Source organism: Psammomys obesus, unplaced genomic scaffold (genome assembly GCF_907164565.1).
Source record: "Psammomys obesus unplaced genomic scaffold, mPsaObe1.curated_primary_1811, whole genome shotgun sequence".
Classification (NCBI taxonomy): Eukaryota; Metazoa; Chordata; class Mammalia; order Rodentia; family Muridae; genus Psammomys; species Psammomys obesus.
In genome coordinates, this window is record NW_026596073.1 from 34,303,968 (window position 1) to 34,317,911 (window position 13,944).

Genomic DNA, 13,944 nt, shown 5'->3' on the forward strand with positions numbered 1-13,944 from the left:
CAGGTAACAAAGGACTGTTTTAGCCCATGTGACAGATCTAATGTGTTTGTCACCACCCCCCATCAGGAGATGGTGCCCTGAGCTCCCGCCACAGCTGTCCAGCTGTCTTGGTGGATCTCACCTTGTGGTGAACAGAGATGCCAGATGGCTCCTTAATGGTCCAGCTGGGGTCTTTGACCAGTTACCTCCCCTTAGCTGTCTAGGAAGGACCAATAGTGTTCTCTTTGAAACCCGACTTGCTAGTGGTGCTCTGCTTGAAATGCTGTCTCCAGTGCCCGCTACCTACTATTTTATCTAGCTGTTGTGAGCTCACAGCTAATGGACTCTTTGGGCTCCTCTACATTGGGTCCATTTAAGTCAGAAAAGTCACTGTTCTTCAGAAATAATGCTCTTCAGGAGCACACTGCAGGGAACACAGAGGAACACTATTTGCTTGGCAGGCAGGAGTTACTCAGGCTGCTCTTTGACCTCAGTGTGCTTTGGGCCTTCCTCCCTGTCCTTGTCAGTCCTGTGAAAGAAAGAGATCTTGAGGGAGTAGGGGAGCAAAAGGCTAATGGGATACATGTGACATGAAAGCAGAAGGGGAGACTGTTTGAAGGGCGGAAGGGGACCAGCTAGAGGAGGGCAGGTTGGAAAGAAGTGGGGGAGGGGGACACATTAAAACAAAGTATGGTGACCTAAGTATGAAAGGCCATACTGCAGCCCATTGCTCTGTGTGCAACTTAAAAAGTAGTTAAGAAAACAACCAACCAACCAACCAAGAGATTGGTGGAGGGATGACTCAGTGCTTTAGAGCACTGGCTGTTTCTCCAGAGGACCCAGTTTTAGTTCCCAGACACACACGCTGCCCACAAGTGTCTGTAACTCCACCTCCGAGGGGATCTCACCCCCTCTTCAACAGGCCTGTGGGCAGTGCACAAACATACGTGCAAGCAAAACACCACACATATAAAGTGGAAATGGAGAGTGCTGTTCCATCAGATCAGTACAAGTCGCTTGTCCGTGACCTCTGACACGCAGAGCTGGGCCTTTGCACTAATCTTACTAAGTCGGTTTAGCTAGAAGCCTTTTCCTGAAGTCCCTCATAGGACCTTTACCCTGATTCTGCCTTGATCTTCAGCTGGACTGTGTGCTGATCTTGCCTTGACTTCCTCATCTTCCCTTATGCAACACTGTTGCTGTGGTCACTTAGAGAAGGCCAGAGGTCTTCTTTGAGGAAACCTGCTGTACGGTTTTTTCTTTTCCATTCTTGTTACTGGGTTTAACTTTTTGTATTACAGGTGTCTGTGAGTGCATGTGCACACATGCAGTGCCTGCACGTGTGTGCAGTTCCTTCCTTTCACTGTGTAGATTCCGGGCGTCGAACCCAGGTCTTAAGACTGGTGGTAAGCGCCTTCACCTGCTGAACCATTTCGATGGTCCCATGTGTGTGTTTTGAAAGATGTTACTGAACCCAGACTGGCCTTAAGCTTGGTACCCTGCACCTGAGAGGTGGGGTTGCATGCGTGTACCACCATGTCCGATCAACTCTTAAAGTAATTAGTGATCTTGAACAGCAGCCTAGCAAGTTCCAAGAGAGGGAAATTGCTGAACTAAGTGTTGCAGAGTGAACCAGCTGCATGGAGTTAAGAGTGAAGAGTGATGTTTGGCGGCTTTGACCTTGGCCCTCGGGAAGAACGGCAGCAGAGCACCCTTGCCCAGGCTGAGACCTGAGATCCATACAGTGGCTTTATGGAAGAGGCCTGGCCCGTCCAAGGTGCTGTCTTGGGGTTTCCTAGGATGGGTGCTTGGGTAAAGCTGGGAAGGGTCCAGAGAAAACCCAGGTTATTTCCTGGGCAGTTTGCACTTTGACATTCAGTGTGGACTGAAGAGGAAAATTTGTGGTCGTCCTTGAGGATATCTTGGGGTGGTTCATTTCCTATAGTCGGTTGTGGGAAGGAAATCTAGGTGGAAGTGGATGTTCTAGTCTGTTTTCTGTTGCTGCAGTAGAATACTGGAGGCAGGATAAGTTCGGGGCAATAAAGGTTTATCTGGCTTCTCTTGGTTTTGGAGGCTGGGAAGTCCAAGAATGAGGGGCTGCATCTAATGAGGGCCTCCCTAACAAGGTAGAAGGTATTCCATGGTGTGTGCGCCAAACTAGCCAAATTTAAACTGGCCAAGTTCTGTGGTGCGCACCCTGGAGAGAGAAGCATTCCACCAGTCATGAGGGTTGCGCTGTGCCTTTGCGCGACTCATGACTCTCCACCTCATCTGTACTTCTGCCCAGGAATGTTTTCCTGTTTCAAGGATGAATTCATACCATGAGAGTGGTTGAAGACCAAGTGCATAGGGAAATAGGGGGAACTGACAAGAGTTACAGTGTCAGTCAGTAAGCTTGGCAATCACATGTAAGAAGGGGGGGTGCCTAGGATAGTTGAGGTGTTGATACGGCTCCGTGGTTAGGAGCACTTCAGGGACCCAGGCCAGGATTGCAGCACACACATGCTGCCATCCTTACAACCGTCTGTAACTCCAGTCCCAGAAGTTCCCAAGCTCTCCCATGATCTCCTCAGGTACCAGGCGTGCATGTGGTGCAAAGTCACACATGCAAACAAAACACGCATACACACTTAAGTGAAAAAAAAAAAAAGGATTTCCACTGTAAAGGAAAGTACTGAAGCCTGTGAAGTATGGAGATGGGGGAGTCGTGTAGAGATGAGCTTGCTTTCTGCCCACCTCACTGTGGTGTCTTTCCTTGATTCCTTCATCCAGACTCTTGTGTTCACCACTGTTGAGCACCAGGGATGTGGGATTTCCATTGTTTGCCCTTCTTCATTCCGTGGGCAGATGCTCTGCAAACGAAGGCTCCGCCTGTTCAGGTGTTTGCTGCTCATGCCGTTAGGCACCTGTCTCTGGAGTGTTGTTAGGCGTTCTCTGGAGTGTTGTGAGTAGCCCTTTCAATCGATTGTCACTTAGCTCCCTACCATCTGCGTAGGTAGCATTCAGCCAGTGCTCCAGAGGTCAGGGGTGGGGACGCAGAGGCTCTTCTTGCGATGGCTTTTAGTGGACAGAGGCTTGCAACATAGAGCCTCTATTGTGTGGGTCAAAGATAGTAATGTAGACTTTGATTTTTTGAGGCAGTAAGTAACCCTGGGTGAGATAAGTCATCCTGATGTCAAGGTTTAAGTACCTTAAAGCCGTAGAGGAGGGAACTTTGCTGAACGTTAACCCCCAGCACAGATGGAGCACACTGTTCTCTGCTGCATTACTTAGGATCTTCAAGGTGAAGATGAGAAAGGAAGTACTAATTTTACTTGTACTTCTGCTTGAATTTTGGAACATCAACCTAGCTTGGTGCTTTTATCTGAAATCTGGGAGGACATTATTTTGATGGGCAGTGGTTCTTTGTCTTTCAAGCCATGTTTGCATGAACCTAAGTTGACAGGGAAGATGGAGTAACTTCTGCTTCTGCCTTGTTTTGCAGGCAGGTTCTCTGGGCCTTCCCCGACTCTCAGCGCTCACAGTTCGCCAGCCACAGAGGTGCTACCTCACTGTGGCCGGGCTGCATCACACCGCTACTTTTAAGGAATTCCTCTTTAGGTGGTGATTTTCAGATTAAAAAACAACAACAAAACAGCAACAACAACAAAAAACACAAAACTTCTACCTGAAGCTGAAGCTGTTGTGAAGAATAAGCGGTGTTTCCTCTCTCTGCCCCTGGGGAGCAGGGGTGTCTTTGGAAGGTGGAAGGAGAGTGTAGCTGTCAGCAGTTTGTGCTTTTAACGCTCGGATGGCAGCGAAGACAGTTATTTCAAGTGGGGAGAGGGTCATGGGTGTGAGTCGGCCATGGACAGTATGCGCACAAGTGGTCAGGTTGTAGATTGCTGAGTATCCACAGTTACAGGTGGTGAGCTGCCTTTCTGGGAAAAATGAGTTGGTGGAACTTTGGATTGTGGCTGCCCGCTGTGAATGAAACTGTAGTCCCCAGAGTGTGTGTCTCTCTGCCCTGTTTGGACTCCTGGTAATTACAGTAGATTCCTTCACTGGTGTGTGTGTGTGTGACTGTGCATTTGTGCCTAAGGAGTTGTTGGTGTTGTGTTTTGTGACAGGGTCTCTCATTGACTGGTCTGGGGTTTACTGATTAGGATAGACTGGCTGGCTCTCCAGGGAACTGGTGGGTTCTCCAGTCTCCGCTGCCTTTTTATGTGGGTTGTGGGTGTTGAAATGTTCCTCACACTTTTGCTATAAGGACTTTACCAACCAAGCCATCTCTCCAGTCCCCTTTAACTGGCTCCAGAGAATGGGTTGGTAAACAGAAGCCCACAGACTTTTGAATTGGTTGAGTTTCTTTGGAGGAATGTACAAAATAGTGCACTAAAGTTTGGAAGTCTGAGTATCTGAATGAATCATGTGGGTCCATTCCAAAAGGGGAGCACACTGCTGAGTACTGTGTCTCTGAGAAACTTAGCCGCTTCAGGGTCCCTTCATGCTAGTCTTCGAATCGTTCACAGCAGTTATAGGACAGAGGCACATAAACTTTATTGTGTGTGCGTGTGTGTGTGTGTGTGTGTGTGTGGTTTGTGTCATTAAAAGAGTGAAGACCACAGAAAAAGCATTAGATAGTGAGATGATACACACAGTATTGTACTTTGTAAAATATTTGTTTTTAATTATGTGTCTGTGTGTGGGTCTTAGCACATGAGTACAGGTGTCTAAGAGGCTGGAGCCAGAGTTACAGATGACCGTGAGTGGTCCCTGGTGGGTTCAGTAAGTGAGTTCCAGCCCCAAGCAAGAGCTGTGTGGCTTTAAGCCCACAGCTTCTCTTCAGCCCTTCACATGCTGTTCCTTAGAAGGGCAATACCTTGTGAAGTGAGGAAAGGAAAGCCAGCTTTGGGTTTTGAGGGAGGCAAGTTGTGGGAAGATGACCTTGAAGTGTGAAAGGGAAATTAGTGGTGATTGAGGATTGTGTGTGAATAAGAGTTGTTCTGTGGGGGCACCTTGATAACTGGAAATTTCCTTTACAAAAGGGGAACTTATGGGCAGCTGTTGGTCAGGCAAGGAGAAGGCATCTCAAAATAACCCTTAGACCAAAGTGGCATACTGTGGCCCCCTGTACTCTGGTGTTTTTCTGCCTCTTTTGTACAGGTCTGTTGGAAGCAGTGCTTTGGGTTTAGAATTACTACCTTGCTCTGATGCGGTTGCTCTCCACACTGCCCCTCTGTGCTGCGCCTTCATTGGAAACGTACCTCGTTACGCTTGTGGTCATTGAGTCCCAGCAAGAAGGGTTGGTTGGATGGGTGGGCCAAGGGCTGCCGTATTGCTGGCTTGAAAGCTCTTTGTTTTCTTTGGGGGTTATTGATCTGGCAGAGAGTGTGGTAGTGAAGGCTATCAGTAATTTTATCTTGGAAAAGCTTTTTAGATGGAGTGAAACACCGTCCACTTATCTGTACAAGTTCAGTAACTTGTCTGTATAGTCTCAGCCCACTTCCCTGTTCATAAAGGCAGTGTTTTCTTAACTGAGATGTGCCGGAGGGCTGGCTAGGTAGGTAGGCTGGGGTTTTTGTGCCGCTTTTTTTTTTTTTTTTTAAGTTTAATTAGTTCATACTTGTCCTGAGAGGATTTGGGAAATAAGGTGTGGGGGGTTCCCTATCCATTGTGACCTTGGGAAAGTTACTGTAAAGGAGCAGAGGAAGGGTCTGGATCAGAGTTCCTGAGGCCCACAGGCCCTTCCAGTTCCAGCTATGGCCCTGTGAGGGCTTGAAGATACGATTCTTTACAGAGCCACAGGTTGTTGTTACTGAGTTCATTTTGGCAAAAATCGGGGCTCATTTTAGCAGGATTTGCCGAGGAAGCCTAATCATGCCCAGTGTGGTATTATAAACACAGGAGCAGGGACAACCCTGACCCTGTCCCCAACATCACAGAGGGTGGATCTGTCTGCTGAGGGAGCAGGGCTCACTGCAGTGGCTGGCTTTCTGCAGGCTGGCTGCCAGGGCTGAAGAGACTCCTGGAGTAGTGGTGGTGTCTGGGAACTGTGGAGGGAAGGGTGGCTCCTCTGGCCGACCTGCCTACATGTGACTCCCCCCCACCCCCCCTTTACCTGGTCTGTTAATGATTTCAGCTAATTGTGTGTCTTTGGTCTTTTCACTGTTTGCAATTCAAATGCTCCTTGAGGCCCTCTGTTTGCTTTTGTTTGCAGCGTCCTGGCTGCCATCTGAAGCTCGACTTGATGATCGTGTGTTACCATCTTGGGTTAAGTGCTGTCTCATTGCTTTGCAGGCTGCCTGCTGTCTCCCGGGGAGATCATGAAACGAGGTCGCCTTCCCAGCAGCAGTGAGGATTCTGACGACAATGGCAGTAAGTCCTGCTTTGTTGTTCTTGGAGACTACTAGGGTTTGGGTCAGTGTAAAAACATGGTTTTTAATATAGTGCTTTAAATAGCCAAGGCCCTTTTGCATATCAAGCAGGTCAGAGAAAGGCGAGGCCTGGAGAAACACATCTGAGTGTGATACTGCAGGGCTGTAACCAGATCTTTCCCGGTAAGGCTGACTGCAGGCAGGCCTTCTGCAGGCTTCCTGTGTTATACTGGGAGAAAAATTCAGTTCCAACAGCCACTGGTATGCCTGTTTTCATTAGATGTCATTTATGGTAGCTCACATTGCTCTTTATGAAAAGGGACCTTAATCAAAGCCAGGTAATTATTAACTAGCTCAACCTGCCTGGGGCTCTGAGGGCAGATGGAGGACTGCCGGACTGCCTGTGTGACATGAGGCTACCAAGTCCAGGCTCTTCACTGAGTGAGTCCCTTGCCCTTTCCCAGTTTAACAGGATGGTGTTTAATACTGTCACTGTCTGCATCTCAGCTCACTGGCAACCTCAGATTTTCACAGTGTAGCTGAGAACCAGGAGCTAGTTGGCTTCTAGGCAGTCAAAATAAATGTCACACAGAGTCTGTGTTGAGTAGCTAGCAGAGTGCTGAGAGAAGCGCTCCCTTCAGACTGCAGAAGGGATTTCTGTACCTAGCTCAGTGCCTGAACTCAGCCCACTAGCTTAGGTTTGACATTACACATAAACTTGGGAAGCCTGGAAGGAGAGCTTGCTGTACTGTGACGTGGGAAGGAAACCTGGCCTGCTTTCTAGGCACTTTGCTTTAGACATTACGAACAGCTCTGATGTGAAATTATCAGGACAGTTACACACACAGCTCTGATGTGCTGTGGAAAGGCAGGAGGCAATGTTTGTGCAGGTCCCAGGGATGAAAAGCTTTGGGTAGGTGGGGTTGTGCCTGCTGTGGGGCCACGTGGACAGCCACAGAGAAGGTGGGAGGTTCGTAAGCCTGAAACAGCTGTGCAGGTTTGGCCGCCTGTCTGAACTGCGGCTGGAGCTGTGGAAAGGCGTGGACAGTGGGGAGAGTGATGGAGGGGGAATTCGGAGGCCAGCTATGGCCAGATCTGACAGCTGGATGAGAAACTGAAGAGTTGATGTCTGGGCCAAGGTAAGGAGCTACTATCAAGGGAAAGCAGGAATCAGGGGAGGCAGGAAGTGTCTCAAAAGGAAGGCTTTTCTCTTCCTAAAATGCTGTTGAGTTCCCACTATACATGCGGGCGGGTAAAGCCACCTGTTGGAGCTTGGGAACACCAAGTTGGATGTGAGGCCTTCAACTTGAGCTTCATAGCTCTTGCTTTTCACTTCTCTGGCAAGAGTTTGTTTGTTTTGTTTTTTTTTTTTTGACTGTTGGTGACACCTGTCAAAGTGTCCTAAACTGTTCCTGTTTACTTTTGTATGCAATTTTCTGTGAAGTTTTTTAAGTTGGGCTTTTTAAGTTCAGGAAGCTCCCATTGTAAGTGTGTCCAGGGCTGGCAAAGAGGGTCATGGCACTTGTTGCCAAGCCTTGGCAGCCCAATTTCCATCATTTAGACCACATGGAGAACCTCTTCCTGCAAGTTATCCTTTGCTCTCACCACATGTGCTGTGGCAGGTGTGAGTATGTGCTTGTACAGACACACATACACACACATAAACACACACGCTAAAAAGTGTTTATATAAAATAACCTTTGCAGTGATGGTCCATTGTCTTCTCTTACTATGTTCCTCTCTGTTCATCTGAAAGGTTAAGCTGGCGTGTCACCACGCCCAGCTCTTGACTGCACGAAGGTGTCTGATGGTAGTTTCAGGGGATAGGAAGGTCGTCTGTGGTTTTGCCATAGAGTTGGTTCAGTATAGAACATATGGTGGCGGTGGTGCTTTATGCCTGCCTGGTCAGGCGTGGTGACATGACAGTTGCTGGTGAATGATGACAGTGGTAAGTACCTCTTCCTAAATGCCAGGCCTCATGGCAGTGTCTGCCCTGTGGGCTATGGACACTTTCCCCCTCCTTCCCTGGCAGCTGGTTCCTGGTACAGTTCCTGCCACCAAGGCACTAACTGCACTGGGGCCTCGTCCTGTATAGACTCAGGGGCCTGGGGGTGGTAGTGGCATCTTTCACTCTTGCAATGAGGTCCACCTGTGATAGCTTTCCCTGTCCTGGGTCTTGTTTACAAGGGCTAGGACTGTGTAGTGGCTACCTCCCAGCCCCGTCAGCCCCCAGGCCTGACAGGATTTTGGCAGCGTGTCCAAGTGGAGGAGAGGCAGCTGCAGACGTCAGCATGGGGCCACAGCACCAGCCACAGGCATAGCTGGGGCCTGCTAGCTTCTGAGTCTGGAACCCATTGCTTTGTTTTCTGGTCCGGCCCAGGGGAACAACAGTGTGGTATTTACAGTTGGGGATGGATGGACCTTTTCTGTGCCAGGTGCAAGCCCTCCTCGCTGTAGTCGTGGTTGTTGGTCTCCCTCCAGCTGCCCTGGAGGCCCATCCCTGCAGTTGGATGGAACGGTGGTGTGGAGCGTTTGTAGGCAGTGTCTGTAATTGCTAGGCTCTTGGGACTGGGTAGCTCAGCCAAACTTTGAAGTTATACCCTTTGGCTGGGTGTGGTGGTTGGGAAGCCAGCCTTTAAATTCCTGCTTCCACCCAGGGTCCTTGGTCGTTGGGAGACTGGCAAAGGTGGGAATGGGGTCCACCAGTTAGGTTCATTATTTCCAAAGATTTCATTTTATTTGCAGAAACTCATTGGAATAAAACGTTCCTTTTGGGACAGGAATATTATTGGTTGTCTGAGAGGCTAGTTATAGCTCTGATCTATATTCTTACATACTCTCCCTATAAAAGTAAGAAAACCTAAACACTATTTAAGGAATACTGTCAAACCGTCTGCTTTTCAGAAGGTGGGAATGAGTTGGACGATAGAGGCTGGCTGAGCAAGGCTTCGGGAGCTGTGGCAGGTGTGTGGCGTCCCTCCCAGTGTACACACAGGTTGATCTGCTGCTGTTTGTGTAACTTCAGTTGGGAATTCATGTGACATTGCTGTGTTTGCCCAGGGCAATGTGCTAGGTCTGCATCCTGATGCTGGGCCTTGGGTCCACGGCACCAGGATCGCTGGCCCTGTGTTAAATGCCTCAGACTTGGAGATTGCTTGGGTAGTGGGAGAGCTTTCGTAGTCTGTGTTTTATGGCTGTGTGAACATGCTCTGCGTTAATTCAGCGCTTACAGACTGTTCTTGCACAGTGTAATCTTCTGTTACCTTTTATTTTTGGTGGTGGTGGTGCCTAACGCGGAGCCTGAGCCTCCTGTTACGCACAACTGATCCCAAACTGGGAGGTGCGTGTAGTGTGTATTAGGTTTACTCTTGAGGGTTTCCCCTTATTTTAGCTCTAGGGTAAGCCAGCATGGCTATCTTTACTATTTCAAAGGGGTGTGCTGGTAGTGTCTGGAGGAGCAGGAGGGCTGCCTGCTGTGGTCTTGGAGCTTGTAGGAACTGTGCTGGCCCCAGATGTTCTCTCCTACTGGAAGCTGGGCATGGTAGGTTAAAAAAAAAAAAAAAAAAAAGACAACCCCCCCCTTCTTTTCAGTGTTTGAGATAGTTTGACAAAACTGTTCTTACTTTGAGTAGTGTACACAGGCTTTGTCGATAGAGGGCACAGTCTTACCTGTGACTGGCCATGATCTTAGGTGTTATTATTGCCAAGATCATTACTTCTCTGCTGAAGGCCAGAAGAGAAGGAAACAAAAGTTAGTTTACTTTACTGTATCTTTGTTTTGACACAGGGTCTCCTGTTGCCCAGGCTAACCTCAAACTCTTGTCTTGTGGAGGATGACCTTGAACTCTTGGCTCTCTGATACCTTCCCAAGTGCTGTGATGATGAGCTGTGATGGCTGGCGCCATTCCTGTAGTTTGCCTTCAGCTCTCAGCAGTTTGGACACAAAGGCCAAGCCAAACACTGACCTGGCGGCGTAGTCACCAAACGCTTTTTGGCAGATGCCGGTCTTTGCTACACGAGTTACTTACAGATTTGAGGCCTCTCATTTCCCATTTGACATGCTCCCTTCTGAAAAAGTATTTTATGCTATAACTTAACAAGGAATGAAATAATTACCATTACAGTTCTTAGTTTTTTTGCGACTGGATCTTGCTACATCACACAAGCTGGCCTTGACCTTCTAGTCTCCCTGGTTGCCAGGATAGCGGAGGAACACCGCCATACCAGCTGGGAGTATTGTGGGAGTGCTGGGATGATACCCTTGGCTTCCAAATCCACCCCAGGCCTGGAGAGAGTGGCCTAGCAGGAGGGTAATGCTGGAATACTAGTCAGGTAGTGGCTTGAGTCCTTTTGACCTTCAGAATGTGCTGTGGATGGACATGCGCCCAGACTCTGCTCCTCAATGGTGCCTCATTTTCTGGGAGCTCAGAAACATCTTCAGGCGTGTGTTTAGGCGCACTGGGATGTTTTCCTTACAGCAGCACCCAGTGACCCTCCCGAGCATCACTTTTCAACAACCTATTTACTGAGAATTTCCTCTGAGTGTGTGCTGACTGGGTTGAACTCATACTATACATTTTGAACCTTATGCTTGCATGTTGTGTGAAGTAGCGACTTGTGTTGAACAGGAAGCTCAGGAAGAAGAGGCCTCAGGTAGTGCTGCTGAAGCAGGGCGCTCTCATGGCTCCTTGCTCCACTAGACCACCTGGGGTCCAAGTGTAGGATCTCTGCATCTCACCAATGGAAGTGGCTGGAGGTTTTCTGACTGAACGGTGCTTCTTCGTGGTGAAAGCTTTCTCATGGTTTCCTGATGGATAATTTATCTACAGCAAGCTGTACATATTTTAGAGTACTTAGAGAGGGTTAGCCACGTTTGCACGTATTGTGTCGTCAAAATCAAAATAACCTGTCCCTTCAACTCTGCCCCAGGCAGTCACTATGTCTGCTGTTACTGTAGATTAGTCTCCATTTTCCTGAACTTTGCACCAGTACAGTGCCCCTTTTCTCCGCTCTGGTTTCTTTCACCAGTTCACTCAGTGTAATTATTTCAGTGTTTGTCCATGTTACACGAAGCAAGTGTTTCTTACCCATCTGTTTGTAATGTGTTCCTTTTTATTGCTGGCCAGTGTTTCATTGAAGGGATGTGCCATTATTTATCCCTTTACAGTCTGAGGATGGATTTTTAGGTTGTTTCTGGTTTATTATTATTATTTTTTGGGTCCTAATAATATTTATATTATTTACACTGTCCCATTTCTTCCTCCAAATCTTCCCATGTGCCCCTGCTCCCTCTGCTCCCTGCTGACTTTCAAATTCATGGCCTTTATTGTTGTATGTACACACACACACACACACACACACACACACACACACACTTCTAAGTGTATAAATATAACCTGCTCAGTCTGTATAGTAACTTGTATATGTGGTTTCAGGGCTGACCATTTGGTATAGGATAACCAGTGTGCTCTTCACCAGGGAAGACTTTCTGCTGCCCTGTGAATGCCTTCCTGACCTGTAAATCTTGTCTATGCTTGGGACCTTGTGGTCCTTCCCCATCAGCTTTGGCATGCCTGTTGTTGTCCTTGTTAGCTCAAGTTTAGGCAGTCAAGTCACATGTGGGTGCAGCTTCTCGCATAGCCAGGGGACAGTCTCACAGCCATTCCTGGTCCTCTGGCTCTTACAGTCTTTCTGCCCCTCTTCTGCAATGGTCCCAGAGCCTTAGGTGCTGGAGTTGAGTGGTAGATTTGTCAGTCGGGCCTAGGCTTCACAAGTGTTTTAATTGGTTGTCGTGTTCTGTAGTGGTCTCTCTCTGTGTGTTGTGTGGTGTTCTGTAGTGGTCTCTGTGTGTTGCAGAGAAGTTTCCTTGATGAGGCGTGGCGACTACTGTTTCTAGTTCTAATAAGTGAGCTACTTGAAAATACTGATTATAAGTTCTTTCCCAGTCTTCTTTCTGCAGATGTTTCCTGTTCTCATTCTTGTATTATATTGACACTAGCTAAAGTAGAGGAACCAGCTGTTTTGGGGAAGGGCAGAGTTACGCTTGGTTAATATGGGGTACCAGGCCTGTAGCAGCCCTGGGTGTCTGTTTTAAAAGCAAATGTGCTACAAACAGATTGTCAAGGTTTGCGAAGTCTCCTAGTTTTCTTGGGTTGCATTCTGAGCTCAAAAGACAAACTTGAGTGGGAGCATGGGCTCCTCGGGGGGATTTTGATGGATCTCAGGAGCCTGAGGCCCAGGAATGAGCAAATGGCTCATTACTTGTTGTGGCTTCAACTCAAAGGACTCTTCACTCCTGTCTTATGGCCATGTTTAAAAATATGAGGATGAAGGACTGACTCTTTTTAAAAGATTTTTGTTGCTTTTGTTTTCTTCCCAATGAACAGCTCTTTCCAGAGTGATTTAAAGGTTTAGGCTGGGATCAGGCACTCTCCCAGGGCCTGGGCTGCATCTCCAGCACCTCCGAGAACAACAGAAGAGGCAGGCTATTCCTTTCTGTCCTGATCTTTTTCATCTTTTGGTTTTCGAAACAGGGTTTCTCAGTGTAGCCTTGGCTGTCCTGGACTGGCTTTGTAGACTAGGCTGTCCTTGAACTCACATTGATCCACCTGCCTCTGCTTCCTGGAGTGCCCAGATTAAAGGTGTGCTCCTAGTTCCGCTCCAGCTCTTTCTCATTCCCACGACTTTCTGGGAATCACATACAGACACATGCTCCCCTCTCTGTGGCCCCTAAAATAGGGCCTCCTAAACAGTGAATTGTGGGTTTTGTTGCTTGTTCTTCTTGATGTTTTTAGAATGCTTATTTGTTTGTATGGGTATTTCGTCTGTGTACCATATGTATGCCTACTAGAAGAATGTGTCAGAGCCACTGGAACTGCAGTTATAAATGGTTGTGAGCTATCATGTGGGTACTGGGAATTGAACCTGGGTCTTTTGCAAAAACAGCAAGTTTTCTTATTTCCTGAGCCATCTCTCCAGCCCTTAAACAGTGAATTATAACCTCACAAGTAACTGAGGGTTGTGAAACATTTGGCAACAGTAAAAGGTTTCTAAATGCGCAATGACAGACAAATAAAAGGGAAAAAAATCTAAATATTGATCAAACTGAAAAGTGTAGATTCTCTGTGTTTTGACATCAAATATTGAACCAAAATTTAATCCTTTACATAAATGGTAACACATTTATTTTGTTAGTATACAAATTTGTTTTTGTCAATAAATACAGAAAAATTGCATGTGTATTAAAGGATGGTTTTAAGATGAATTTCTTTGATTTATAGTCAGTACATGTTTGTTTGTTTTTTTATGCCTATTTTATATATCTGTATATACTCAGGGTTGTGGGTGGGAAGGTGTAAGAAGCCCCATGGTAGAGGAAGGCCTCTGGCTGGTGGAGAACCTCTGTGGACTTCAGGGACCACCTAGCCACTTCTTTCTCAGTGATGACCAGCTCATTCCCAGTGTGCTCACACTTTTTCCAGTGTGCGTGTGTGAGGTGTTCTGTGCATTTTGAGTGTAAGTACCATTCTTGCTGTGGAGTTGGGACTGGACTCTAGGGCCTGAAGAATGCTAGGCATGCGCTGTGCCCTAGGCTGCACCCCAGCCTTGC

The 13,944-nt window shown here is 47.6% G+C and overlaps 1 protein-coding gene across 5 annotated transcripts in view; it reads left to right on the plus strand.

The window, feature by feature from the left end:
• Positions 1-13,944, plus strand: part of Jade1 (jade family PHD finger 1) — a 55,283-nt gene that overhangs the window by 11,399 nt on the left and 29,940 nt on the right. For 4 of the 5 annotated variants that reach the window (XM_055625850.1, XM_055625848.1, XM_055625851.1 and 1 more), the window contains exon 2: positions 6,259-6,336. In XM_055625850.1, coding sequence (XP_055481825.1) covers positions 6,285-6,336 — 52 coding nt within the window. In that variant the 5' untranslated portion in view covers positions 6,259-6,284. Of the gene's footprint in view, positions 1-6,258; positions 6,337-7,369; positions 7,475-13,944 lie in introns of those variants that run through there. The other variant, XM_055625849.1, reaches the window with a different exon arrangement.